General features: G+C 44.9%; 1 protein-coding gene across 1 annotated transcript in view; it reads left to right on the top strand.

Annotated features, from left to right (window-relative positions):
- Nucleotides 1-22,693, top strand: part of LOC109895478 (coiled-coil domain-containing protein 102A) — a 71,078-nt gene extending 48,385 nt beyond the window's left edge. The window contains exons 7-9 of the mRNA XM_031830767.1: nt 9,468-9,638; nt 10,905-11,008; nt 21,460-22,693. Coding sequence (XP_031686627.1) covers nt 9,468-9,638; nt 10,905-11,008; nt 21,460-21,589 — 405 coding nt within the window. The 3' untranslated portion in view covers nt 21,590-22,693. The remainder of the gene's footprint in view (nt 1-9,467; nt 9,639-10,904; nt 11,009-21,459) is intronic.
- The last annotated feature ends 426 nt before the right edge of the window (nt 22,694-23,119 follow it).

Genomic DNA, 23,119 nt, shown 5'->3' with positions numbered 1-23,119 from the left:
ATGGCTGGAATGGAATCAATGGTAGAGTACCAAACGCATGGAAACAACGTGTTTGACTCCGTTCCATTGATCCAATTGCCTCTGTCTTTCTCTTTCTCTCTCTCTTTCTCAAACACAAGTAAACTCAACCAAACCTTTCCACCCTCCCTCCATTCAATGCAGCTGCAGCATATAGGTCCAATACCCCCCCCCCCCCTGAAACAGCTGCCCCTGCTCTACCCTGCAGATGTCACCCCCCCAGGCCCCTCCCATCTCCAGGAATATAACCTGGAGATGGGAGGGGTCAGTCCCACATGATTAATGAGCCCATCCACACTACTCATCTGCTCTGCTTTTATAAGGGACTGACTCTCTCAAACTGTTGGTGCCGGTTAACAGGTTACATTAGTTAGCTAGCTTCATTATCATCACAGCGTCTGTTGCGTGGGTTTGCAATGTGTGTGTTTCATTGAGGCGGATACGCTTAATATGCGTGTGTTTGTTGCAGTGTTTGCGTCTGTGTGTGTGTGTGTACCTGTACCCACAGTCATTGTTTTGTTGTTGTTCCATGCGTGCGTGTGTATGTAGATGAGCTCTACTGGCGTGTGGTTATAACATCTGGGATGAATTAGTATGAAACGATTTGTCTTGTTCCTCAGATTCAGGGCTCCCGTCTCAGTAGTTTTCCATTTGGACCTGCTGTGCTTTCCGTGAGGGAGTCTTCTATTTCATATCCCCGTCGCTCTCACCGCCACACCGTCCCCCTTCCTCTCTCTCCTCCTCCCTCTGATACTCCATGAATGCGTATTGTTAATCCGTAGCGTGCCAACCTTGCATGGCCGGTGCGTCTGAATGTGAACATGCTGCTGCACAGCATGTGACGGAGAGGGAGAACATGCTACAGCGCACAGGGCGTGACCTTTTTGTGTGTGTCTCCAGTGTGCCAGAGCAGAACCAGGAGGATGTCAGTCAGTGTGACGCGGCTCTTCCCCTGAAGTCCATTCAGCCTAAACAGGCCTGTTAGTTGCAGGTAGGCCATGTGGCCTGTGCTCGGTGTAAATGACTCCCATTACTGCTTGCCTGGATGGCTTATTTATGAGCCTGGTAACTAATGCAGCAGTTCCCAGGCAGCCCAGAGATGTAATTAAGACTGAGAGAGAGAGCTGGAGTGGCACTGAGTCTGACAAGGGACACAGAACAGGTACAGGAGATTGTAGAGGGGGGTGTTTGTCTGTGTGTGTGTTATGTGTTCCTGTGTGTGTGAAGGGCAAATAGAACTGCTATACTATTTGTGAGCAGGAGAAGCAGAGAGGGAATCAGAGAGGAAGGGATTCTACTGATACCATGCAGAAACTGAGGTTATTTGAGGGAACATGCTTTTCAGGCTGGAGGACTGAGATAAACGTGTCTGTGTGTGACAGAGAGAGAGAGAGAGAGAGAGGGAGAGAGAGAGCAAAAGAGAGAGAGAGAGAGCAAAAGAGAGAGAGAGAGAGAGAGAGAGAGAGAGAGAGAGAGAGAGAGAGAGAGAGCAAAAGAGGAAAATCTGCCCTGATGTGTGCTCTGACAGGACAGACCTACCTTCCTTCCCCTCGTCAAGGAGCTCTTTTTTTAACCTGACATTTATTCTCAGCTATGAGGAGAGAGGGAGAGGAGGAGGAGGAGGAGGAGGATGAGAGAAGTACATTACAGGGCGAGGGTCAGCAAAATATCTTTATGAGAAAGGGAGGCGGGGAACAGGACAAGAAGGAAAGGAGAGGTGAAATGAAGGTTAGAGGAAAACGTGTTTATATGGAAGGGGGAAATAATAGTGGTATGGATGTGGAAGAGAGCAGAGCAGTGGTATTGTAGAGAAGTGAAACACTTTAAGGATGGTGAGGAGTAGCACCAGTATGGAAGAGAGAAGCAGGAGAGGAAGGTGAGGATAGGCCAAGGAGCGGGAGGCTGGGGCAGGTGTCGCAGGGCCGGGGAGTGGCCAGGGTAATGAGTTTGCTCCGTTGCCAGGTGCGTGGGGAACTACAGCAGTTGCAGGTGGTGACCCCAAGGCCATGCACCTGCTCCCTCAATTACTGCAGTTGGGCTCTGCTACCCTACATAGGGGCAACCCGGGTCGGGGCCAGGTCTACTTGGAGCTGTGTGTGTGTTTATTATCGCCTATAGGGAGTCTCTACATCCTAGGCAGAGGGAGAACTTCAGCTATATTATGACTAAGTGTTTGCCTTGAAAATATTACAGATATTTAATTATGGATATTGCAGCCTGCAAACTGAATTTTAAACTGTGCTAGGTATGGTCCAGGGCAGACTGGTTTAATCTGTCTAGCCTTTAAGACCGTATTCAATCAGCCCAGTTGGATCCGTCTGTAGAATGGCAGGTATAGACAGTACCCAAGGACACGTTCGGTTGCCAAACATTGTCGACGGTTCCAAAATGTTGTGTCTTGCTGAACACACCCTGGGGGAACTGTGTGAGCAGGCTGTCTGGCGGAGGTGTAGCCTGGGGGGGATAGGTGCTCCCCCTGGCAGCTCTTTGGTTCCTCTAGGGGGCCACTGTGAATCACACACCTTGCTCAGTAGAGATAGGCTTATGGAGCCGTTAGCTGACTGTGGAACCATTACCACCCCAGTGCCCCCAGTTTCCCATTGATGAATCACTCTGTCACCATCTTCTTTCTCCCTCCCCCTCTCCCATCTCCATAGATTTGATCTAATCCTGACCAATCGTGCTGGAGCATAGCAATAGGCTCCGTTCCCCCTGGCAGCCTCATAATCAACCCAATTCTACTATCCAGTGTGTGGTGTGTGTGTGTGTGTGTGTGTGCCTGTGTGTCTGTGTGTGTGTGTGGATTGGGTGGGTGTGCAGTATGTGGGTCTAAATGAATACTATATTACATATGATAAAACTATTAGGGTAAAATATAGTGTGTAAGCGAGATTTCTCGTGTGTGTGTGTGTGTGTAGGCCTATGCGCTGTCTATCTCTGTCTTGGCTATGCATCTGTGTGTGTGGGTGTCAATACATGTATGAAAATATGCTAATGGCAGTTGAGGAGGGGAAACGGGAGTGTGGGTGGAAGAGATCGCGTGTGAAGATTGTCTGTGTGCATATAGCTTTTGAATCTTTCTCCGTCTTGGCTGATTCACTACGTGTTGGGTCATTTTGTGCGTCGTGTCTTCACGTTAATGCTAGCATGTGTGGTCACTTTGACTAGAGTGTGTAGTGTAGTTTGTGTAGTGTGTGTCTTAGTTTCAGTGCAGTGAAGCGGATGTTATGACACATTTCAGGGTCTTGGAGCCAGTCACGGAGAAACATTTAAACAGCTAGCCTTGCGTGACACCCCTCTTTATCTCGCTCCCTACAACCTCTCTTTATTTATTTACTGATTGGCTATGGGGCTGGGTGTCTTACTGCTCATGTCTGTTTCTGTCAAGCTTGGTGTGAAAAATGTATCTGTAAGGGTGTTTCCTACATGTGTCATTATGTGGCTCTTCAGCTGTGTGTTACATTTGATGTGCTTTTTGGACAGGATTCCTCCAGTGTGTGTGCGTAGGCGTAGACATTCACACACGCTCCCGGCAGTGTGTCTGTGAATCAGTTTGAGTGCATAATCTCCGTCTCTCACCTCCAGTGAGTACCTTCATCATCATAGATCATTCATCAGTCTCTCCCTCATGTTTTATGTAGACTCAGCTCTTAGCCCCGGCGACTCGCCCCGCCTCTCTTTATCGAAGCGGTCCCTTCGCAGAGGACACTCAGACCCACATTACAGCTGAGCCAAACCTTCGATCCAACAGTAGAGAATGCTGTCTGATTCCGCTGCATCTCACGGACTTCAAAATTCCAAACTCTGAAGTGGTTCTTTGTCAGATAACGTGACGCAGTGATGTCACGCATTCTCTTTTTCTTCTCTTGGACATCACACGGTCATCTTTTCCTTCTTCCAGTTCTTTCTCTTTTTCATGACGCTTTTTCTTTTGCAAAATCCCCGTTGCTCTTCGTCTTCACCTCTGTCTCGTTTATTCACCCTCGCAAACCCCTCCCGTGCCACTCTCCTCCCTATTTTTCCCCCATCTCTCCTTCAAACTCTCCTTCCAGACTCATGTCAAACGTCTCCAATCCGAAGTTGAATCTAGAATCGGCTTCCTATTTCGCAACAAAGACTCCTTCACTCACGCCGACAAAACATACCCTCGTAAAACGGACTATCCTACCGATCCTCGACTTCCAACACGTCAGCAAACTGGATGCAGTCTATCACAGTGCCATCCGTTTTGTCACCAAAGCCCCATATACCACCCACCACTGCGACCTGTATGCTCTCGTCGGCTGGCCCTCGCTACATATCCGTCGCCAAACCCACTGGCTCAATGTCATCTATAAGTCTTTGCTAGGTAAAGCTCCTTATCTCAGCTCACTGGTCACGATAACAACACCCACCCGTAGTACGCGCTCCAGCAGATATATCTCACTGGTCATCCTCAAAGTCAACACCTCTTTAGCCGCCTTTCCTTCCAGTTCTCTGCTGCCAAGGACTGGAACAAATAGCAAAAATCGCTGAAGTTTGAGACTTATATCTCCCTCACTATCTTTAAACATCAGCTATCTGAGCAGCTAACCGATCGTTGCAGCTGTACATAGTCCATCTGTAAATAGCCCATCCAATCTACCTACCTCATCCCCATATTGTTTTTATTTACTTTTTTGCACACCAGTATTTCTAGTTGCACATCATCATCTGCACATCTATCACTCCAGTGTTAATTTGATAAATTGTAATTACTTCGCTACTATGGCCTATTTATTGCCTTACCTCCTCACGCCATTTGCACACACTGTATATAGACTTTTTTCTATTGTGTTATTGACTGTATGTTTGTTTATTCCATGTTTAACTCTGTGTTGTTGTTTGTGCTTTGCTTTATCTTGGCCAGGTCGCAATTGTAAATGAGAACTTGTTCTCAACTAGCCTACCTGGTTAAATAAAGGTGAAATCATTTTTTTATTTTTTTATTCCCCTGTGTTTCCCTCCCTCTCTTCCTTTGTCTAAACTTGATGAGGGTGATCCCCCTGTGTGTCGTTGTGTGTCTCTATGTATATAGTATCAATCCAGACCGTACGACCCCCTTCTACTTAACCCCTATCACATCTCACATCAATCAACCAAACAATTATCTGCTTAATGAGGTCATATATGACTGGGGATTTCCTGTTCAAAGTACACCATCTACTACTAATGTTACCACAAAGTACACCATCTACTACTAATGTTACCACAAAGTACACCATCTACTACTAATGTTACCACAAAGTACACCATCTACTACTAATGTTACCACAAAGTACACCATCTACTACTAATGTTACAACAAAGTACACCATCTACTGCTAATGTTACCACAAAGTACACCATCTACTACTAATGTTACCACAAAGTACACCATCTACTGCTAATGTTACCACAAAGTACACCATCTACTACTAATGTTACCACAAAGTACACCATCTACTGCTAATGTTACCACAAAGTACACCATCTACTACTAATGTTACCACAAAGTACACCATCTACTACTAATGTTACCACAAAGTACACCATCTACTGCTAATGTTACCACAAAGTACACCATCTACTCTAATGTTACCACAAAGTACACCATCTACTGCTAATGTTACCACAAAGTACACCATCTACTACTAATGTTACCACACAGTACACCATCTACTACTAATGTTACCACACAGTACACCATCTACTGCTAATGTTACCACAAAGTACACCATCTACTGCTAATGTTACCACAAAGTACACCATCTACTACTAATGTTACCACAAAGTACACCATCTACTACTAATGTTACCACACAGTACACCATCTACTACTAATGTTACCACAAAGTACACCATCTACTGCTAATGTTACCACTGTACGACCCCTGCTACAAACAAGCCTGGCCCTTTTAGTTTGATAAAAGATACAATGGTTGTTTTATTATTATTTAGGCTACAGTACACCAAATGCAGTTTTGGGGATCAGGGTTTTGCGGTTACATTGTTCATTTCGAAGTTTTTGAAAACCTTGATATTGTATCGTAAATCATCTGGCCCTTTACAGCTCCTCCACTATCACCACACACACACAGTCTCCGGGCCAGATAGCGCTGTTCTACATGCTGTACAATAGTAATCAATTTTCATTTCAATTTGCTTAATTAGCCTGAGACAAGAATGTACATATTGCCAAAACGTACTTTGGAAATGGAATGATTCATTAACACTATTAACATCGTAAAAAAATGAGCAAGATTGTCAACGCAACGACAATCAGTAAAAAAAAATCTAAAATAAAGTAAATCAACATAATAGCAAGTCATCCTCGAGTCTTGGTAGTCATGCTCCCCGGGTTAAATGTATTTTCTACTGGGACTCCCAGAGGCTGTTGAAGTAGACCATGTGACCTAGAAACAAAGAGTCAAGCATCAAGGAACATTTCTTTCCAGGTGGTCTGGAGATTCAAGGTGTGTGTGTGTGTGTTCTTGTGTGTGTGTGTGTGTGTGTGTGTGTGTGTGTGTGTGTGTGTGTGTGTATCCCCTCAACCAGTCTTGGCAGTACTGGGAGTTGTGGGAGCCACATCATGCATGTGTTTTCACACAGTCTGGACACTTGATTATCATTTTGAATTATTCATGAACCATGTGCTCCCTCTAATCTCTCTGTCTCTCTCTGTCTCTGTCTGTCTGTTTCTCTCTGTCTCTCTCTGTCTCTCTCTATCTCTCTCTCTCTCTCTCTCTCTCTCTCTCTCTCTCTCTCTCTCTCTCTCTCTCTGTCTCTGTCTCTCTCTGTCTCTCTCCCACTCTCTCTGTCTCTCTTTCTCTCTTTTGCTCTCTTCTCCTGTACACAGCACAGCCTCTCTCTCTCTTGTCACTCTAACCTGGCTGTGTGTTATTGAAAGTGTCTGTGTGTGAGCTAGTGTACAGACCAGGTGGCAGTCACTGTGGGAGCCATATCCAGCCTGACAGAACACATGAAAGCCACAGTAACACATCAATAATTCACCTTTAATCAAGGACTCAATGGGCCCGCTGAGACCAATGGGATGGCAATGGACGTATTTCCCCTGTTGGACGTCCATGGTCTCCCTGACTATTCCAATTTTCCACTTCTCTGGTTCTATCTATATGATTTGTCTGTGACGGTGTGGTTAGAGAGTAGGGCTGACCCCATTTCATCGACTGGTCGATTGTTTAGTCGATAGACTGTTGGTCGACCAAGATGTCTTTAGTCGAGCAGTAGCAAAAAAAAGACATGTCTGATTTTTCCACAACCAGTTTATTCTACACATCTGACTTCCTCTTTACCTCCTGAGCAACCAACCCCCCCCCCCCCTCCCCCCGTTTCTGGTTTATTTGTCACGCCCCCTGCATCCATTTTGCTGTCACGTGTTACGGTTTTCAGAGTTTGTTATAACCAAATTATTAATGTGATTATTATGTTATGCTATAGGTCAGGCCCTATTGGTCACATGCATGCGATATACGTGTCACATAAAGAGGGTTGGGGGAATAGGGAAGGTAAAGACTGTTGATGTTCTGTGGTGGTTGCTGCAGCAGGGAGGAGAGAGAGACAACGTGTGCTGTCTTTTTTTGTTGTAACACAGCACAGCAAGTCTGAGCCCGGCCCGGCACAATCAAATCAATTGCGGTCAGACTCCCTCTAGACATCCGTGTGTCTTAATTATTTCATCAAACAGTGCTCTTAAAACACCAGACAAGCTCAGTGCATATAGTTGATTTAAATAAAACACATTCTGTAGGATGTGTCTATATATGGAAAAAATACACGTTTAGAAATTTTGTCCAATCTATTTTTTTCTGATTGGGCCAGCCGTATTAGAGAGGTTTTTGAATATGATAGTGAGGGCTTGTGTTTACGAATGTGTCGGTGGATTGTCATTTTGATTTAAAGGTGTCAATAATTCTTAGATGTAGAAAAGAATACGTTTGGGGAAGTTATTTTCTGACTTGGCCCCACATCGATTTGGGCAAACGTAGTAGGCATATCACACTGCCAGTGGCGGACTGAGGCATTGCTTACACAGTTTATCACCTCAACTGCAAACCTCAACTTCCTCCCTTTGTTGTTGTGTTTTTTTGAAGTCGTATTTTTTCCCTTCCTGTTAAGTGGAGGGCTGGAGCACTGAATCAATACCATGGATCGTCTGCTTCAATAGGACCGCTCATCTAGCCAGGGCTGCTTGAGTGCTTGGCTATGCAGTTAGGGAATACCAATGCCCTCCCTCCTCCTCCTCCTCTCTCTCTCTCGCTCCACTCTCCGCTCTCTCACTCTCTTCCTCCCGTCCTTGTCTCCCTCCCTCACTCCTGTTTGATTTCTCTGGCCTTGTAGAACAGTAGTGCATGCTGTTCTGCCCTGATCATACAGGAGAATCCTCAGGAGAACTCAACTGATGGGAGTGATGACAGTGGGGGTTAAGTCAAGACTGCACTCTGACTGTTCAATGCAAAGCAGAGAAATGAGAAACATGCTCAACTCATCTGAGATCTGTGAGCAGGGTTTTCTTTGTGGTTGCCTTTTCAAGTCTCTAGTTTTTGACAACAACCATAACAAATAATAAAAGATAAGAATACGAACATAAAGTAAATGGCTCAGTAGAATAGAATAAACGTTTTGGCGTAACGGTAAATATAATACAGGAAGGCACGATTTATAGTGCAATATTTACACGCATTTTGAGGAAGGGGGGATTGGGGGGCAAGTGTTTAAACTGTCCTGTATTTAGCAATCATAATAAGAGACTGGTAGCAGCAGTTGTAATGTGTGTGTGTGTGTGTGTGTGTGTGCATGTGCGTGTGGATGTGTGCGTAAGTGAGTGCATCTGTGCTAAGGTGTGAAGAGTCAAGTGCAGGTGGTCAGTCCAGGGGGTCAGTCCAGGGGGTCAGTCCAGGGGGTCAGTCCAGGTGGTCAATCCAGGGGGTCAGTCCAGGGGGTCAGTCCAGGGGGTCAGTCCAGGGGGTCAGTCCAGGGGGTCAGTCCAGGTCAAGTGTTTCAAGGTTTCCTTTATGTTTTCTTCGTGTTCTTTATTCTCGCTGTACGGGTAATGGTTTGTAAGCGTTCAGCTCGGCACAAGCTTTTCCTGGCACAGTATGTCTACTTTCAATGGGAGTCCGTACTTCTCTATCGCGTGAATGTGTTAAGGGTGCTCCTGCTTATTGATCAGTTCCTCAACGCTCTAACGAACAGTAGCAATGATGTCTAGCAGAACAAAGACCAGAGAAACTCACTCAACTCACAAGGAATCTCTTGGAGGATCTGCTACTCGGGAATGTACTCTCATTTGACCCAACGGCATCCGACACCCATCCGTCATGCTTGAAACTGAAATTGACATATAAGCGCCGGTACTTAACGGGCCCGAGGCCCGATTTAAATCCACTCTAACAGACTAGCGGACTGACCCTGACCCCTCTGCTACTCAGGAGTTGGCAGACATGCGCCACATCCACTCCAAGGTGAAGAAGCAGTACCAGGACAAGATGGCCGAGCTGGCCCACGCCAACCGGAAGGTGGAGCAGCATGAGACAGAGGTGAAGAAGCTGAGGCTGAGGGTGGAGGAGCTGAAGAAAGAACTGGGTCAGGCGGAGGACGAGGTGAGCACCAACACACACCACATTCACTTATACATGGATACATATACAGTTCCCTATGTAAATATTGGGACAATTAAGCATTTGGTTAATTTGAGGTTAAGATTCAGACTGTCGGCTTTAATTTGAGGGTATTTTCATCCATTATCTGTTGAACCGTTTAGAAATTACAGCACTTTCTGTACATCGTCCCCTCATTTTAGGGTAGAAAAAGTACTGGGATCAATACACTTATGTGTATTCAAGTAGTAATAACTGAAGTATTTGATCCCATATGTATAGCACTTCTACATGAATGTGGATGCCACCATGATGACAGATAATTCTGAATGAATCATGAATAATGATGAGTGAGAAAGTTATATACCCACACAACCTCCCCTGTTACTCTAATGGCGAGAGGTTAGCATTTCTTGGGGGGTTGATATTTATGCGTCTGTAACTTTCTCACTCGTCATTATTCGAGATTCATTCAGGATTATCTGTATTCATGGTAGCGTCCACATTCATGTAGTGGTGTTCAGAAACATGATATTCTTATTGACAATCAAAGTGACTCCAAAATGACACAATACATTATCTACCATTCATTTATTTTGGGCACAAAATAATCTGACACACAACCTAAACAAACAAGAGTTTGTAGAGTCACGACTTTGATGTAGTAATTGCGTGCCATGAATATGGGACCAAATGCTTCACTTTTTGCTAATACAAATGTAAGTGAATTTGTCCCAATACTTTTGCTCCCCTTAAATGGGGGGAATAGGTACAAAAAGTGCTGTCATTTCTAAGCAGTTCACCTGATATGGATGGAAATACCCTCAAGTTAAATCTGACAGTCGGCACCTTAACCTCATAGTCATTGTTTGATTTTAAATCCAAACTTTTGGAGTATAGAGCCAAAAGAAGAAAACATGCTTCACTGTCCCAACAATTACAGAGGGCAGTGTAGATACAGTAGATACTGTACACATACTGTACATACTGTCAGTAAGTGCTTGCGTTGGGTATCTAGGATTTTGATCCAAAGTATTCATTTCAGAATACTGATTCTGGGATTTGTAGTCTGGTGTAACTTTGATTTGCAATGACCGATTTCTCCCTCCCTCCCTCCCTCCCTCCCTCCCTCCCTCCCTCCCTCCCTCCCTCCCTCCCTCCCTCCCTCCCTCCCTCCCCTCCCTCCCTCCCTCCCTCCCTCCCTCCCTCCCTCCCTCCCTCCCTCCCTCCCTCCCTCCCTCCCTCCCTCCCTCCCTCCCTCCCTCTCAGCTGGATGAGGCCCATAATCAGACCAGGAAGCTACAGCGGTCTCTGGATGAGCAGGTGGAGCAGTCAGAGAACCTCCAGGTCCAACTGGAACATCTGCAGTCCCGGTACGATTGATTCTGACACACACACGCATGCGCACACACTCATCATATGCTCTCTCTCTCACACACACACACATGCGCACACACACACACACTCACATACACACCTCTCATATATGCTCTCACACACACACTCTACCTATGTTTCTCTACATGCAGGAAAAGCACACTTTCACACGTCCAATGTCATACCCTTCTCAGTGGTCTTTGGTAGTGTAAGATGTTTAATCAGACAGTGTATGGCTGCCATGCTTGTGTAAACTCTAGTTCTCCCAGGTATCTTAGCTGGAGAATATTAGCTCACTGTGAGGCTTTTGTCTTAGTTTGTCAGGCAAGCATCCCTGCTCACATTAGGCCAGTCTGTCTACTAGCCGTCCTGTCCCCCAGCTCTCTCTCTCTCTCTCTCTCTCTCTCTCTCTCTCTCTCTCTCTCTCTCTCTCTGCCTTATCATTCCACCCGCGTCCCAGCTCATCCCCTCCGACAGCCAATCGCGGGCCGCCCAGTCACAGTTTACCGTAGTAACACAGAGCCTGTGTGCAGCACAGCGGTGCTGGCCCCCTGTAGCTTAGCAGAGGGGTGACAGGCGTGTTGGCATGGAAACGCCTTTAGGAACACACACACACACGGCCTCATGGAGCCCTGACCTGGAACAGTGAGGGAGTCAGGCCCCATCAGGTACCTAGTATAACACTGTACTGTACGTGGATGAACTCGCTTAAACTACATTAACCCTGATGCACGGGTCGTAGCTGGATAGGAGTGGGAATATTAATGATTTAAAAAAAAAATATATATATATTAATAGATGAAGGATTTTGAGATTTAGTGGTTGTCCACTACCTCTCCGATTGGTATTTTACTATCCTATCACTCCTCTTTCTTTCTGTCATTTCTTTCTCTCCCATCTTTTCCGGCCACATGTAATGCTTTCCTTGATCTCTCTCCTCTGACTCTTTAAAGGGATAATGTGACATTATGGCAATAAAAGCCCTTTTTTCTACACACCCAGTCAGATGAACTAGCATACTAGCTGTTCCTATAGACCTTCAGCTAGTTAGCAATGGCTCCAGAAACGACCTACACCTTCCTTCAAACTACACGCAGAGACATACAAATGGTATCCATGAGTTCATCTGACCCTGGGGAAGTAGAAAAAAGACATTGCCAAAATGTCTCACTATCCCTTTAACCAGGGGAATAGTTCCCACCACATCCCAGCCTGTCTGTCTGAGATATAAATAGTTTAGTGGTCTCCCAGCTCCAGCCCAGTCTATGATCATAAAGCTAATGTCTAAATCAATACATCAGACCAGGCCAGGTGATCCGGGAAAACCTCTGTTGCATTCTGGGACAGCCAGTACTGTGTGTGTGTGTGTGTGTGTGTGTGTGTGTGTGTGTGTGTGTGTGTGGTGGGGAAGGGGTGGTTAGTGCCAAATGCTTATTTTACTGTAGCTTGTTAAAAGTCCATCCTTCACATCGATTTATCAATCAATCCTCTGTGGATCATGTAATCCTGTGCACACACGCTCAATGTCACAAGCGCACACACACACACACACACACACACACACACACAAACATACTCCACATAGCCTATACACACATGACCTTTGGCCCCCGGGTTTGTTAACAGGCCTAGGGTCAGTGGTGAGATAGTTGCAGACGGCGCTGAAGCGTGTGGATATAATGGCCTTGGAGAAATGGAGAGGGCGATAAGAGATGAACACGAAAGACAGACAGACAGACAGACAGACAGACAAAGCTAGCCACCATGAGAAAGGTCCCTAACAATGGGGGGCGTTATTGTAATGCCGTCGCCATGACACTGTCAGACCGTTGTGAAAACAGAAAGGTCCTGATCCGGAGGTGTGGTGATGTCATATGTGAGGCATCTTTACACCAGGATCTGGCCTTTACGCTTTGCAATACTGTGCCGCTCCAATCTGTCACACTGGACATAAACAACTAGCCACTTCTATGGCTGAGGTGTAGGCCTATTCTACAAGGCAGAATCAATGAGTTAGCCAGCTAACTTGCCTTAATATTCTGAGATGACTTATCATTTATTTGAAAAATAAGCATGAAATGGGCATGGTCTAATTGATTCAACATCCAAAACCACATATCTAAGTTTAACTTTCTTAATGAACCATAAAATCAATAGTTATTCATGGCTGTTTATCAAAGTTAGCTGGCTAACTCATTGATCCTGCTTTGTAGTGTACCCCTCTGGTCTGGAGACTGACCGCTTAATGTCCACAATAAACTTTTCAGGATAGTGTGATGGGAATGCATGTGCATGTGGTAAGAAAGGTGTGTTGTGTCATTTCTGGTGGACCGGCAGGACGTTCAGATCTCTCCAAATACTCGGCACTCTGAAGGCAGGTAGAAAGTGGATTAAATGAAGCATGTTCTTTTCTGTTGATTTCCCGTCACTGTAGCAGGCTTGTCTGTTTAGTGCAATCAGGGGGCCAATTCAGACTTCAAAATGGGACGCAGGTTGTGGAGCACCAAGGATATGAGCAAAACTCTCTGGATGAACAGTGAGAGGCTTAACACGCACAGCCCCAATGTAGAGCTGTGGATGTTGACAGCTGGTTGTGTGCGCTGCCATTTGAAGTTCTCCTCTCGGCTTGTATGTCTTCCGAGGAGCCGCGTTAGTGGGTTTAACGTGATCTGAGAGGTGGTTATATAACAGAAGAGATGGAGTAGGAGAGGAGGATTAGAAAAGAGAGGGAAAGCGAGGGGGAAAAAACAACGTTGGTTTCGTCTATAGATTTAAGAGGAAGGGCTAAGGTTTGTGTTGGTATTTGAGATCTTTCTAACCTTGATTTCTCTCTCCTTTCAATCTAACGTATAGGCCTTCATACTGTATATTCCCACGGAGTGTGCCACATTGCTATTTGATATTGTACCAGCTGTGAACAGACAGAAATGACACATTAGCAGTTTAGCAAGGCTGTTGGCTTTATAGATTAGATTGATTTGCGTTCATGCATTTATAGCGGAGGCTTTGTTGTGGAAGATATTGTGGAAGCAATTGGGCATGAGTTTGATCAATTAATTATAGTAGCAGCATGAAAATATAGACTACCCACTGGGCACAGACACATTTTAATAGTTTAGTTTTGATTTCATTTCTGTTGAGTTGTCAACTAACGTGAATTTGACGTGAAATCAACAAAACATTTCATGTCATTGGATTTAAGTTCAAAGTTGTGTGGAAAAAACGGGAAATTCCCCTACGTTGATGACTTCTTAACAAATCACATTTATGTTTTTTATAATGACATGGAAACAATGTTGATTCAACCAGTTTTTGCCCAGTGGGTATCATTTCTCTATCCCCCCGCCCCCTCTCTCCCTCTCTCTCTCTCTCTCTCTCTCTCTCTCTCTCTCTCTCTCTCTCTCTCTCTCTCTCTCTCTCTCTCTCTCTCTCCCCCTCTTGTCCTTCAGATGTACTCTCTGACACCTTAAAATGGCCTTGCTAAGTGTTTGGGCAATGGAAAAGCTTTTAGTCGTTTAGTGGGTGACTGTGGTCAAAACACTATTATGTGTAATTTAGCGCCATTAAAAGGATCTCTGTTCCTGTCAGTGAGTCCCCCGGTAGACTAACATGGCCTGGTGAAAAGAGAGGGTCAATCTAGGCCTCTGGCTCCATCATACTAGCCTGATTCCACATCTGTTGGTATTGTCCTGCTAACTCCTGTATATAGTCAATAACCACAGACATTGACAGGACAGCACAAACAGACCTGGAACCAGGCTAGCATTACACCACAGAGGATGAGAACAGAGAGTAGTAAATGGGAGCACTAACACAGATACTGCTTCTTGGAAATACTTAACATAGTATATTCTGTACTTGCCAGGGTTTAGTTTTCTCTATGGCGGACATATCGTAGAGGCTGATTCTCTCTACCTGGTTGAATAATCTAATTTGACGGAGAGTGATCCCTGGCTGTGTGGGAGGCAGTGTTCTTTCTTTTTCTAAACTGAGGCTCAGTTCACCCTTGAGCCATTCTAGCTGTGCGTCATCACAACACACACAGCAGCGCACACTACTGCAGATTCACTGCGAACAGGCACGCCAATCCATTCTGCAAATTTCTAGAAATAGTTCAACTCTCTCACATCATAATAACATGAGTGGTTGTGTAGTTTTAATAAGGATGTTGTTTGTCAGGGCTGAGGTGAGGGAGTGTCCTTTGCTGGTTGAGCTGCAGCTCAGACCAGGGTCATCTATAATTGAGGAGGGAGTGGATTCATTATGTGAAGCTGTGTTGGGTCTTTGATGTGCAGAGTGAGGTGCTGAAGCCTGCGGGTGAGGGATCAGATATGGCCCCACAGAGCCACTGTGTCACATTAGTGTCACTTTGTCTCCCAACGGGATGCTGCATGGGGCACAGCTCAACACTCACACTGATCAATCACTGAACACTCACACTGAACACATACTGAACACACACACACTGAACAATCACTGAACACACAGCTCAACACACACTGATCAATCACTGAACACTCACACTGAACACACACTGAAAAATCACTGAACACACAGCTCAACACACACTGAACACTCATACTGAACACACTGATCAAACACTGAATACTCACACTGAACACACACTAAATGCTCACTAAGCACACACTAAACACACTGAACACACTAAACACACACTGAACACTCACACACTGAACACTCATACTGAACACACTGATCAAACACTGAACACACTCTAAACGCTCACTAAGCACACACTAAACACACTGAACACACTAAACACACACTGAACACTCACACACTGAACACTCACACACTGAGCACTCATACTGAACACACTGATCAAAACTGAACACTCACACTGAACACACACGGAACAATCACTGAACACACAGCTCAACACTCACACTGAACAATCACTGAACAAACACTGAACACACACTGAACATACTAAACACACACTGAAAACTCACACTGAACACTCACTGAACACTCACACACTGAACACTCATACTGAACACACTGAAGAAACACTGAACACTCATACTGAACACACTGAACAAATACTGAACACTCACACTGAACACACACTGAACAATCACTGAACACACAGCTCAACACTCACACTGAACACAAACTGAATGTTCACTAAACACACACTGAACACACACTGTACACACTAAACAAACACTGAACACACTAAACACACACTGAACACACACACACTGAACACTCACACACTGAACACTCACACTGAACACCCTGAACAAACACTGAACACTCCCACTGAAAGCACACTAAACACACACTGAACACTCATGCTGAACCACCTGAACAAGTACTGACCACTCACACTGAACACACACTGAACACACACTGAACACGCACACTGAATACACTGAACAAACACTGAGCTATCACACTGAACACACACATAACTCACACTAAACACACACTGAACACACTCAATGCTCACTAAACACACACTGAACACTTAGACTGAACATATTAAACACACACTGAACACTCACACTGAACACTCACTAAACACACTGAACACACACTGAATGTTCACCAAACACACACTGAAGACACACTGAACACACTGCACTTTCATTAAACACACACTGAACACTCACTAACACACACACTGAACACACACTCAATGCTCACTAAACACACACTGAACACTTAGACTGAACATATTGAACACACACTGAACACTCACTAAACACACTGAACACACACTGAACACTCACACTGAACACACACTGAATGTTCACCAAACACACACTGAAGACACACTGAACACACTGCACTTTCATTAAACACACACTGAACACACACTGAACTTTCACTAAACACACACTGAACACACACTGAACTCAAACAGAACACACACTAAACACACACTGAACACTCACAATGAACACACACTGAACTTTCACTAAACACACACTGAACACACACTGAACTTTCACTAAACACACACTGAACACACACTGAACTCAAACGGAACACACACTAAACACACACTGAACACACACTGAACACTCACACTGAACACACACTGAACTTTCACTAAACACACACTGAACACACACTGAACTCAAATGGAACACACACTAAACACACACTGAACACACACTGAACTTTCACTAAACACACACTGAACACACACTGAACTCAAACGGAACACACACTAAACACACACTGAACACACACTGAACACTCACACTGAACACACACTGAACTTTCACTAAACACACACTGAACACACACTGAACTCAAATGGAACACACACTAAACACACACTGAACACACACTGAACACTCACACTGAACACACACTGAACTTTCACTAAACACACACTGAACACTCACACTGAACACACACTGAATGTTCACCAAACACACACTGAAGACACACTGAACACACTGCACTTTCATTAAACACACACTGAACACACACTGAACTTTCACTAAACACACACTGAACACACACTGAACTCAAACAGAACACACACTAAACACACACTGAACACTCACACTGAACACACACTGAACTTTCACTAAACACACACTGAACACACACTGAACTTTCACTAAACACACACTGAACACACACTGAACTCAAATGGAACACACACTAAACAAACACTGAACACACACTGAACTTTCACTAAACACACACTGAACACACACTGAACTCAAATGGAACACACACTAAACACACACTGAACACACACTGAACACTCACACTGAACACACACTGAACTTTCACTAAACACACACTGAACACACACTGAACACACACACTCCTCTATTGCTGGTATTGTTGCACACTTGAACAATGTCACCGACTTTCAAGCGTGTAGAAGTTTAGACATGCCGCTTTTATCATCACTAGGTCTCCTTCTGACTATGATCATTAGTCTCTGTATCACAAATATGTCAATTCTCATTCTCTTAAAAATGAAATAAACTTGTACTAAACACTTTTACTTTATAAAACAGTGAAGAAGTGATACTATGGACACATTCACATTTCCACTCATATTCGAGGTTACAGATGGCTAATTTCATAACTCACTGTGACGCACCACCTTGCCAGTTGGCTAGCTAGACACTCGATTAGTATACAACACAGTAGGTGTATTTCTCTGTATCTGGAGAACTTTAAAACAAGACTCTCTAATGTACTTGTCCTCTTGCTCAGTTGCGCACTGGTGCCTCCCACTCCCCTTTCTATTCTGGTTAGAGCCAGTTTGCTCTGTTCTGTGAAGGGAGTAGTACACAGCGTGTTACGAGATCTTCAGTTTCTTGGCAATTTTTCGCATGGAATAGCCTTCATTTCTCAGAACAAGAATAGACTGACGAGTTTCAGAAGAAAGTGCTTTGTTTCTGGCCATTTTGAGCTTGTAATTGAACCCACAAATGCTGATGCTCCAGATACTCAACTAGTCTAAAGAAGGCCAGTTGTATTGCATCTTTAATCAGAACAACAGTTTTCAGCTGTGCTAACATAATTGCAAAAGGGTTTTCTAATGATCAATTAGTGTCACGTTCTGACCTTAGTTCTTTTATTATGTCTTTGTTTCAGTATGGTCAGGACGTGAGTTGGGTGGATTGTCTGTGTTATTTTTTCTATAATTTGGGATTTCCTGTGTTCGGCCTGGTATGGTTCTCAATCAGAGGCAGCTGTCAATCGTTGTCCCTGATTGAGAATCATACTTAGGTAGCCTTTTTCCACCTGTGTTTCGTGGGTGTTTATTTCCTGTTTAGTGTTTTTTCATTCACCTTACGGGACTGTTCATTTGTCGTTTGTTGTTTTGTTCAGTGTTCAGTTAAAGTTAAACACTTGCGCTTTGGTCCTCACCTTCTTCCACCACAGACGATCATTACAATTAGCCTTTTAAAATTATAAACTTGGATTAGCTAGCACAGCGTGCCATTGGAACACAGGAGTGATGGTTGCTGAAAATGGGCCTCTGTACGCCTATGTAGATATTCCATAAGAAATCTGCCGTTTCCAGCTACAATAGTCATCTACAACATTAACAATGTCTACACTGTATTTCTGATAGATTTGATGTTATTTTAATGGACAGAAAATGTCCATTTCAAAGAGACCCCAAACTTTTGAACGGTAGTGTACATGGCACATCAGACATGCTGCCTCTATCATCACTAGGTCTCGTTCTACTGATGGTCAATAATCTAAGAGCCCTAAGACCTCTGAGATCTCTTAGTTGGCCTAACAGTGCCTGACATTTAGCATTAGTCAGTAATAACTACAATAACCATCTTTTATCCTAAAGTACTGGTCTGCTTTGCAGTACCATGTGATTGTCTAAAGATATTACCCATAATAATAATGTAAAAAAGAAGGGTGGCTATTTTTTATGCCTAATATTTCTATGGGTCCCACAGTATCATTACTGACTGATTAGCGCCCCCAGCTCACATTGATTACTCATGAACTTGGACAGCTCATAATGTAAATCTCACTATCTGTTTCCAGCCAGCTCACCCACCCTCTCATATTCAATGAGTCAGTCAGTCAGTCAGTCAGTGAGTCCAGTCAGTCTGTGTCCGTCAGTCAGTCAGTGAGTCCTTCAGTCAGTCAGTCAGTAAGTCAGTCAGTCAGTGAGTCAGTCAGTGAGTCAGTCAGTCAGTGAGTCAGTCAGTGAGTCAGTCAGTCAGTCAGTGAGTCAGTCAATCCTTCAGTCAGTCAGTCAGTGAGCACTTCAGTCAGTCAGTAAGTCAGTCAGTCAGTGAGTCAGTCAGTCAGTGAGTCAGTCAGTCAGTCAGTGAGTCAGTCAATCCTTCAGTCAGTCAGTCAGTGAGCACTTCAGTCAGTGCGTCAGTGCGTCAGTCAGTCAGTGAGTCAGTCAGTCAGTGAGTCAGTGAGTGAATCAGTCAGTTAGTCAGTCAGTTAGTGAGTCCTTCAGTTAGTCAGTGAGTCAGTCAGTCAGACAATGGGTCAGTCAGTCAGTCAGTTAATCCTTCAGTCAGTGAGTCAGTCAGTCAGTCAGTCAGTCAATGAGTCAGTCAGTGAATCAGTCAGTGAGTCAGTCAGTTAGTGAGTCCTTCAGTTAGTCAGTGAGTCAGTTAGTCAGACAATGGGTCAGTCAGTCAGTCAGTGAATCCTTCATTCAGTGAGTCCTTCCGTCAGTCAGTCTGTCAGACAGTCAGTCAGTCACTCAATCAGTCAGTGAGTCAGTCACTCAGTAAGTCCTTTAGTCAGTCAGTGAGTCAGTCAGTCAGATAGTTGGTCAGTCAGTGAGTCAGTCAGTCAGTCAGTCAGTCGCCAGTCAGTCCCAGGCAGGTAGTGGTGCAGTGGTGGCTGGCCTAGTGTTGTTAGCTATCATAGGTTCATGAGTGCTAATGTCTAGACTCTAGTTGATCAGCAGTGTAACTGCATGGCCTGGGAGCTGGGCTGGTCTGGGGTCTTGGCTGGGCTCCTCCTCTCTAATGAGTCCTCTATTTACCTGGACAGCCTCAGACGCCAGGCATTGTCTTCAACACAAGTTTCCTGACGGTTAAGCTGTTGTGTCCTAATAAAGCGTGACAGCAGATATACTGAACTTGCTACGACACAGGGGAAGGAGTTGGAGAAAGTAGAAGAGAGAGAAGGAGGGAGCTGGAGAAGGTAAAGAGAGAGCGAAACAGACAGGAAAGAGAGAGCGTGTTGGTTTAAGGAATTAACTGCGTCTGCTTTTCCTTTGTACCTGTTTGTCTTTGTCATTATGGCGCAGACCGAGCCGACTGCAAACACGCAGGTAGGATTTTGGGCCCAAGTCAAGGTGATGAATCATCTCAAAATGAAGATCAATTCGGCAAGCGGCTCGTTGATAAATAATTAAAGCTTTTCTCTGAGCCTCAGAGGGATTCATTACAGCCAGGCTTGATGGGAACCTTCTGCTGAATTTTAAAAAATGTACCTGGGTTGTAGAGAGCAGACCTCCGCCTTCTCTCTCTCTCTCTCTCTATTCCTCTCTCCCTCTCTCTTCCTGTCCCCCCGCTCTACCTCTGTAGAGATAATGTTAGTATTTCACTGTTGTCCATGTGACATGATCACCAGTATAGCAGCCGTGGCTCAGTAACTGGTCATTGCTGGCTAACTGAGTGTTACCTGGCAACGGAAGCAGCTCCGTTGTGCTGGGCTTTTAGGCAATGGTGAATTATGCATGGTTTGTTTATCCGACGCAGAGTCCTGAAATATGCCTTTGTTTACTCGCTCACCTTTGAGATCTCCACAGTGATTTTCTGGAAGAACTTTACCTTAGTTGTTGGGGGAATAATCAGACTTTTACAGGAGAAACAGAATTTTGACAGCACTGGGCCTTTAAGTGCCAGTTGTGGAAAATGGAGATCAAAACCTGAAGTAGCCTTCTCACTCAAGGCCACTTACTCTTCCTCTCCTCTGTGTTCATCTGTTCTAGACTGCGGCGGCAGAAGAGCCCGGGCCTGTTTGGGAAGATGAGGTCAGCTCGGTTCAGCCCGGAGAACCCAGATGGACCGCCCAGCGACCCAGACGAAGAGGAGGAGGAGCTACAGATCCAGATCCCATGAACAAAGGAAGGACACGCAGACTCTAACTTAGGGCTCTTCATTTCACACCGTGTGTGTCCCATAGACAGACAGACTGATCGTTGGACAACTGTGATCTCCATTGACCTGGCTCATCCTGTTAGAGACAAACACTGGCACATGGTTGTCATGGGCAAGGTTGCCATGGAACCCATCGCCACCTGTACCCGTGAACTACAGAGTTACCAGCAGGGTTCCAGAGAGAGCCCTCCCTACACGACAACTGACAGTACACTAAACGACCACACTACAGTACAACCCACAGTGCACTACAGTTACAAGCCACTACAGCCTGAGCCTACAGCCCTCTAGATCCCAACCATCATTACCATCACTCCCATATCTACAACACCCTCAGTGGTGAAACTCTCGCAATCACACTGCTACCCAATCCTCGGTCTGAAACTCATGCCTCCTCTTCCACCCTTCCTTCTCTTTCTCTTTCCTGAGTTCCGTCTCCCAGTGAATGTTGTACAGTATCTTTCTTGATGTATCAAAACACTCAGGAAAGGGGCGTTGACCTAGCTATGATGTTCCGGCAGTGTTCTGGTAATGTTATGTAATGCGTTTGGTATCGTTAGCTGTGCACACCGTTCAGTACGGTAAAGGTCATTAGCCATCAGGTCACTGTGCTCGGCGCCTGGCACCTGGGCTCATCATTAGTTCATCAGTGTTTTGGGCTCAGCCTCAGACAGCTAAATTCTCCCAGTATGAGGGACAGGTAGTATTCTTGGGAGAGACTGGGACCGGATATGAAGGGACATTAAGGGCCCTCCACCGCTATGTCCCCTCACCATAACCACTAAGGGACAAGGTGCTTATGTAGAGGACGGGTCCGTTAGACCTACAGTATTTACCTTCTGGACATATTGGGTTGTTCATTCTGAAAGAAACGTTGGTGGTCAATACACACATCCTTAGGAAAAACGTAGGCGCCCGGGCTGATTAAGTACATACAGTGCCTTGCGAAAGTATTCGGCCCCCTTGAACTTTGCGACCTTTTGCCACATTTCAGGCTTCAAACATAAAGATATAAAACTGTATTTTTTTGTGAAGAATCAACAACAAGTGGGACACAATCATGAAGTGGAACAAAAATTCCGCCCAAAAATTGGGCGTGCAAAATTATTCAGCCCCCTTAAGTTAATACTTTGTAGCGCCACCTTTTGCTGCGATTACAAGCTGTAAGTCGCTTGGGGTATGTCTCTATCAGTTTTGCACATCGAGAGACTGACATTTTTTCCCATTCCTCCTTGCAAAACAGCTCGAGCTCAGTGAGGTTGGATGGAGAGCATTTGTGAACAGCAGTTTTCAGTTCTTTCCACAGATTCTCGATTGGATTCAGGTCTGGACTTTGACTTGGCCATTCTAACACCTGGATATGTTTATTTTTGAACCATTCCATTGTAGATTTTGCTTTATGTTTTGGATCATTGTCTTGTTGGAAGACAAATCTCCGTCCCAGTCTCAGGTCTTTTGCAGACTCCATCAAGTTTTCTTCCAGAATGGTCC

This window comes from Oncorhynchus kisutch, linkage group LG8 (genome assembly GCF_002021735.2).
Source record: "Oncorhynchus kisutch isolate 150728-3 linkage group LG8, Okis_V2, whole genome shotgun sequence".
Lineage (NCBI taxonomy): Eukaryota > Metazoa > Chordata > Actinopteri > Salmoniformes > Salmonidae > Oncorhynchus > Oncorhynchus kisutch.
The sequence above is the reverse complement of the archived record's forward strand: the minus strand, read 5'-3'. Positions and strand labels throughout refer to the sequence as shown.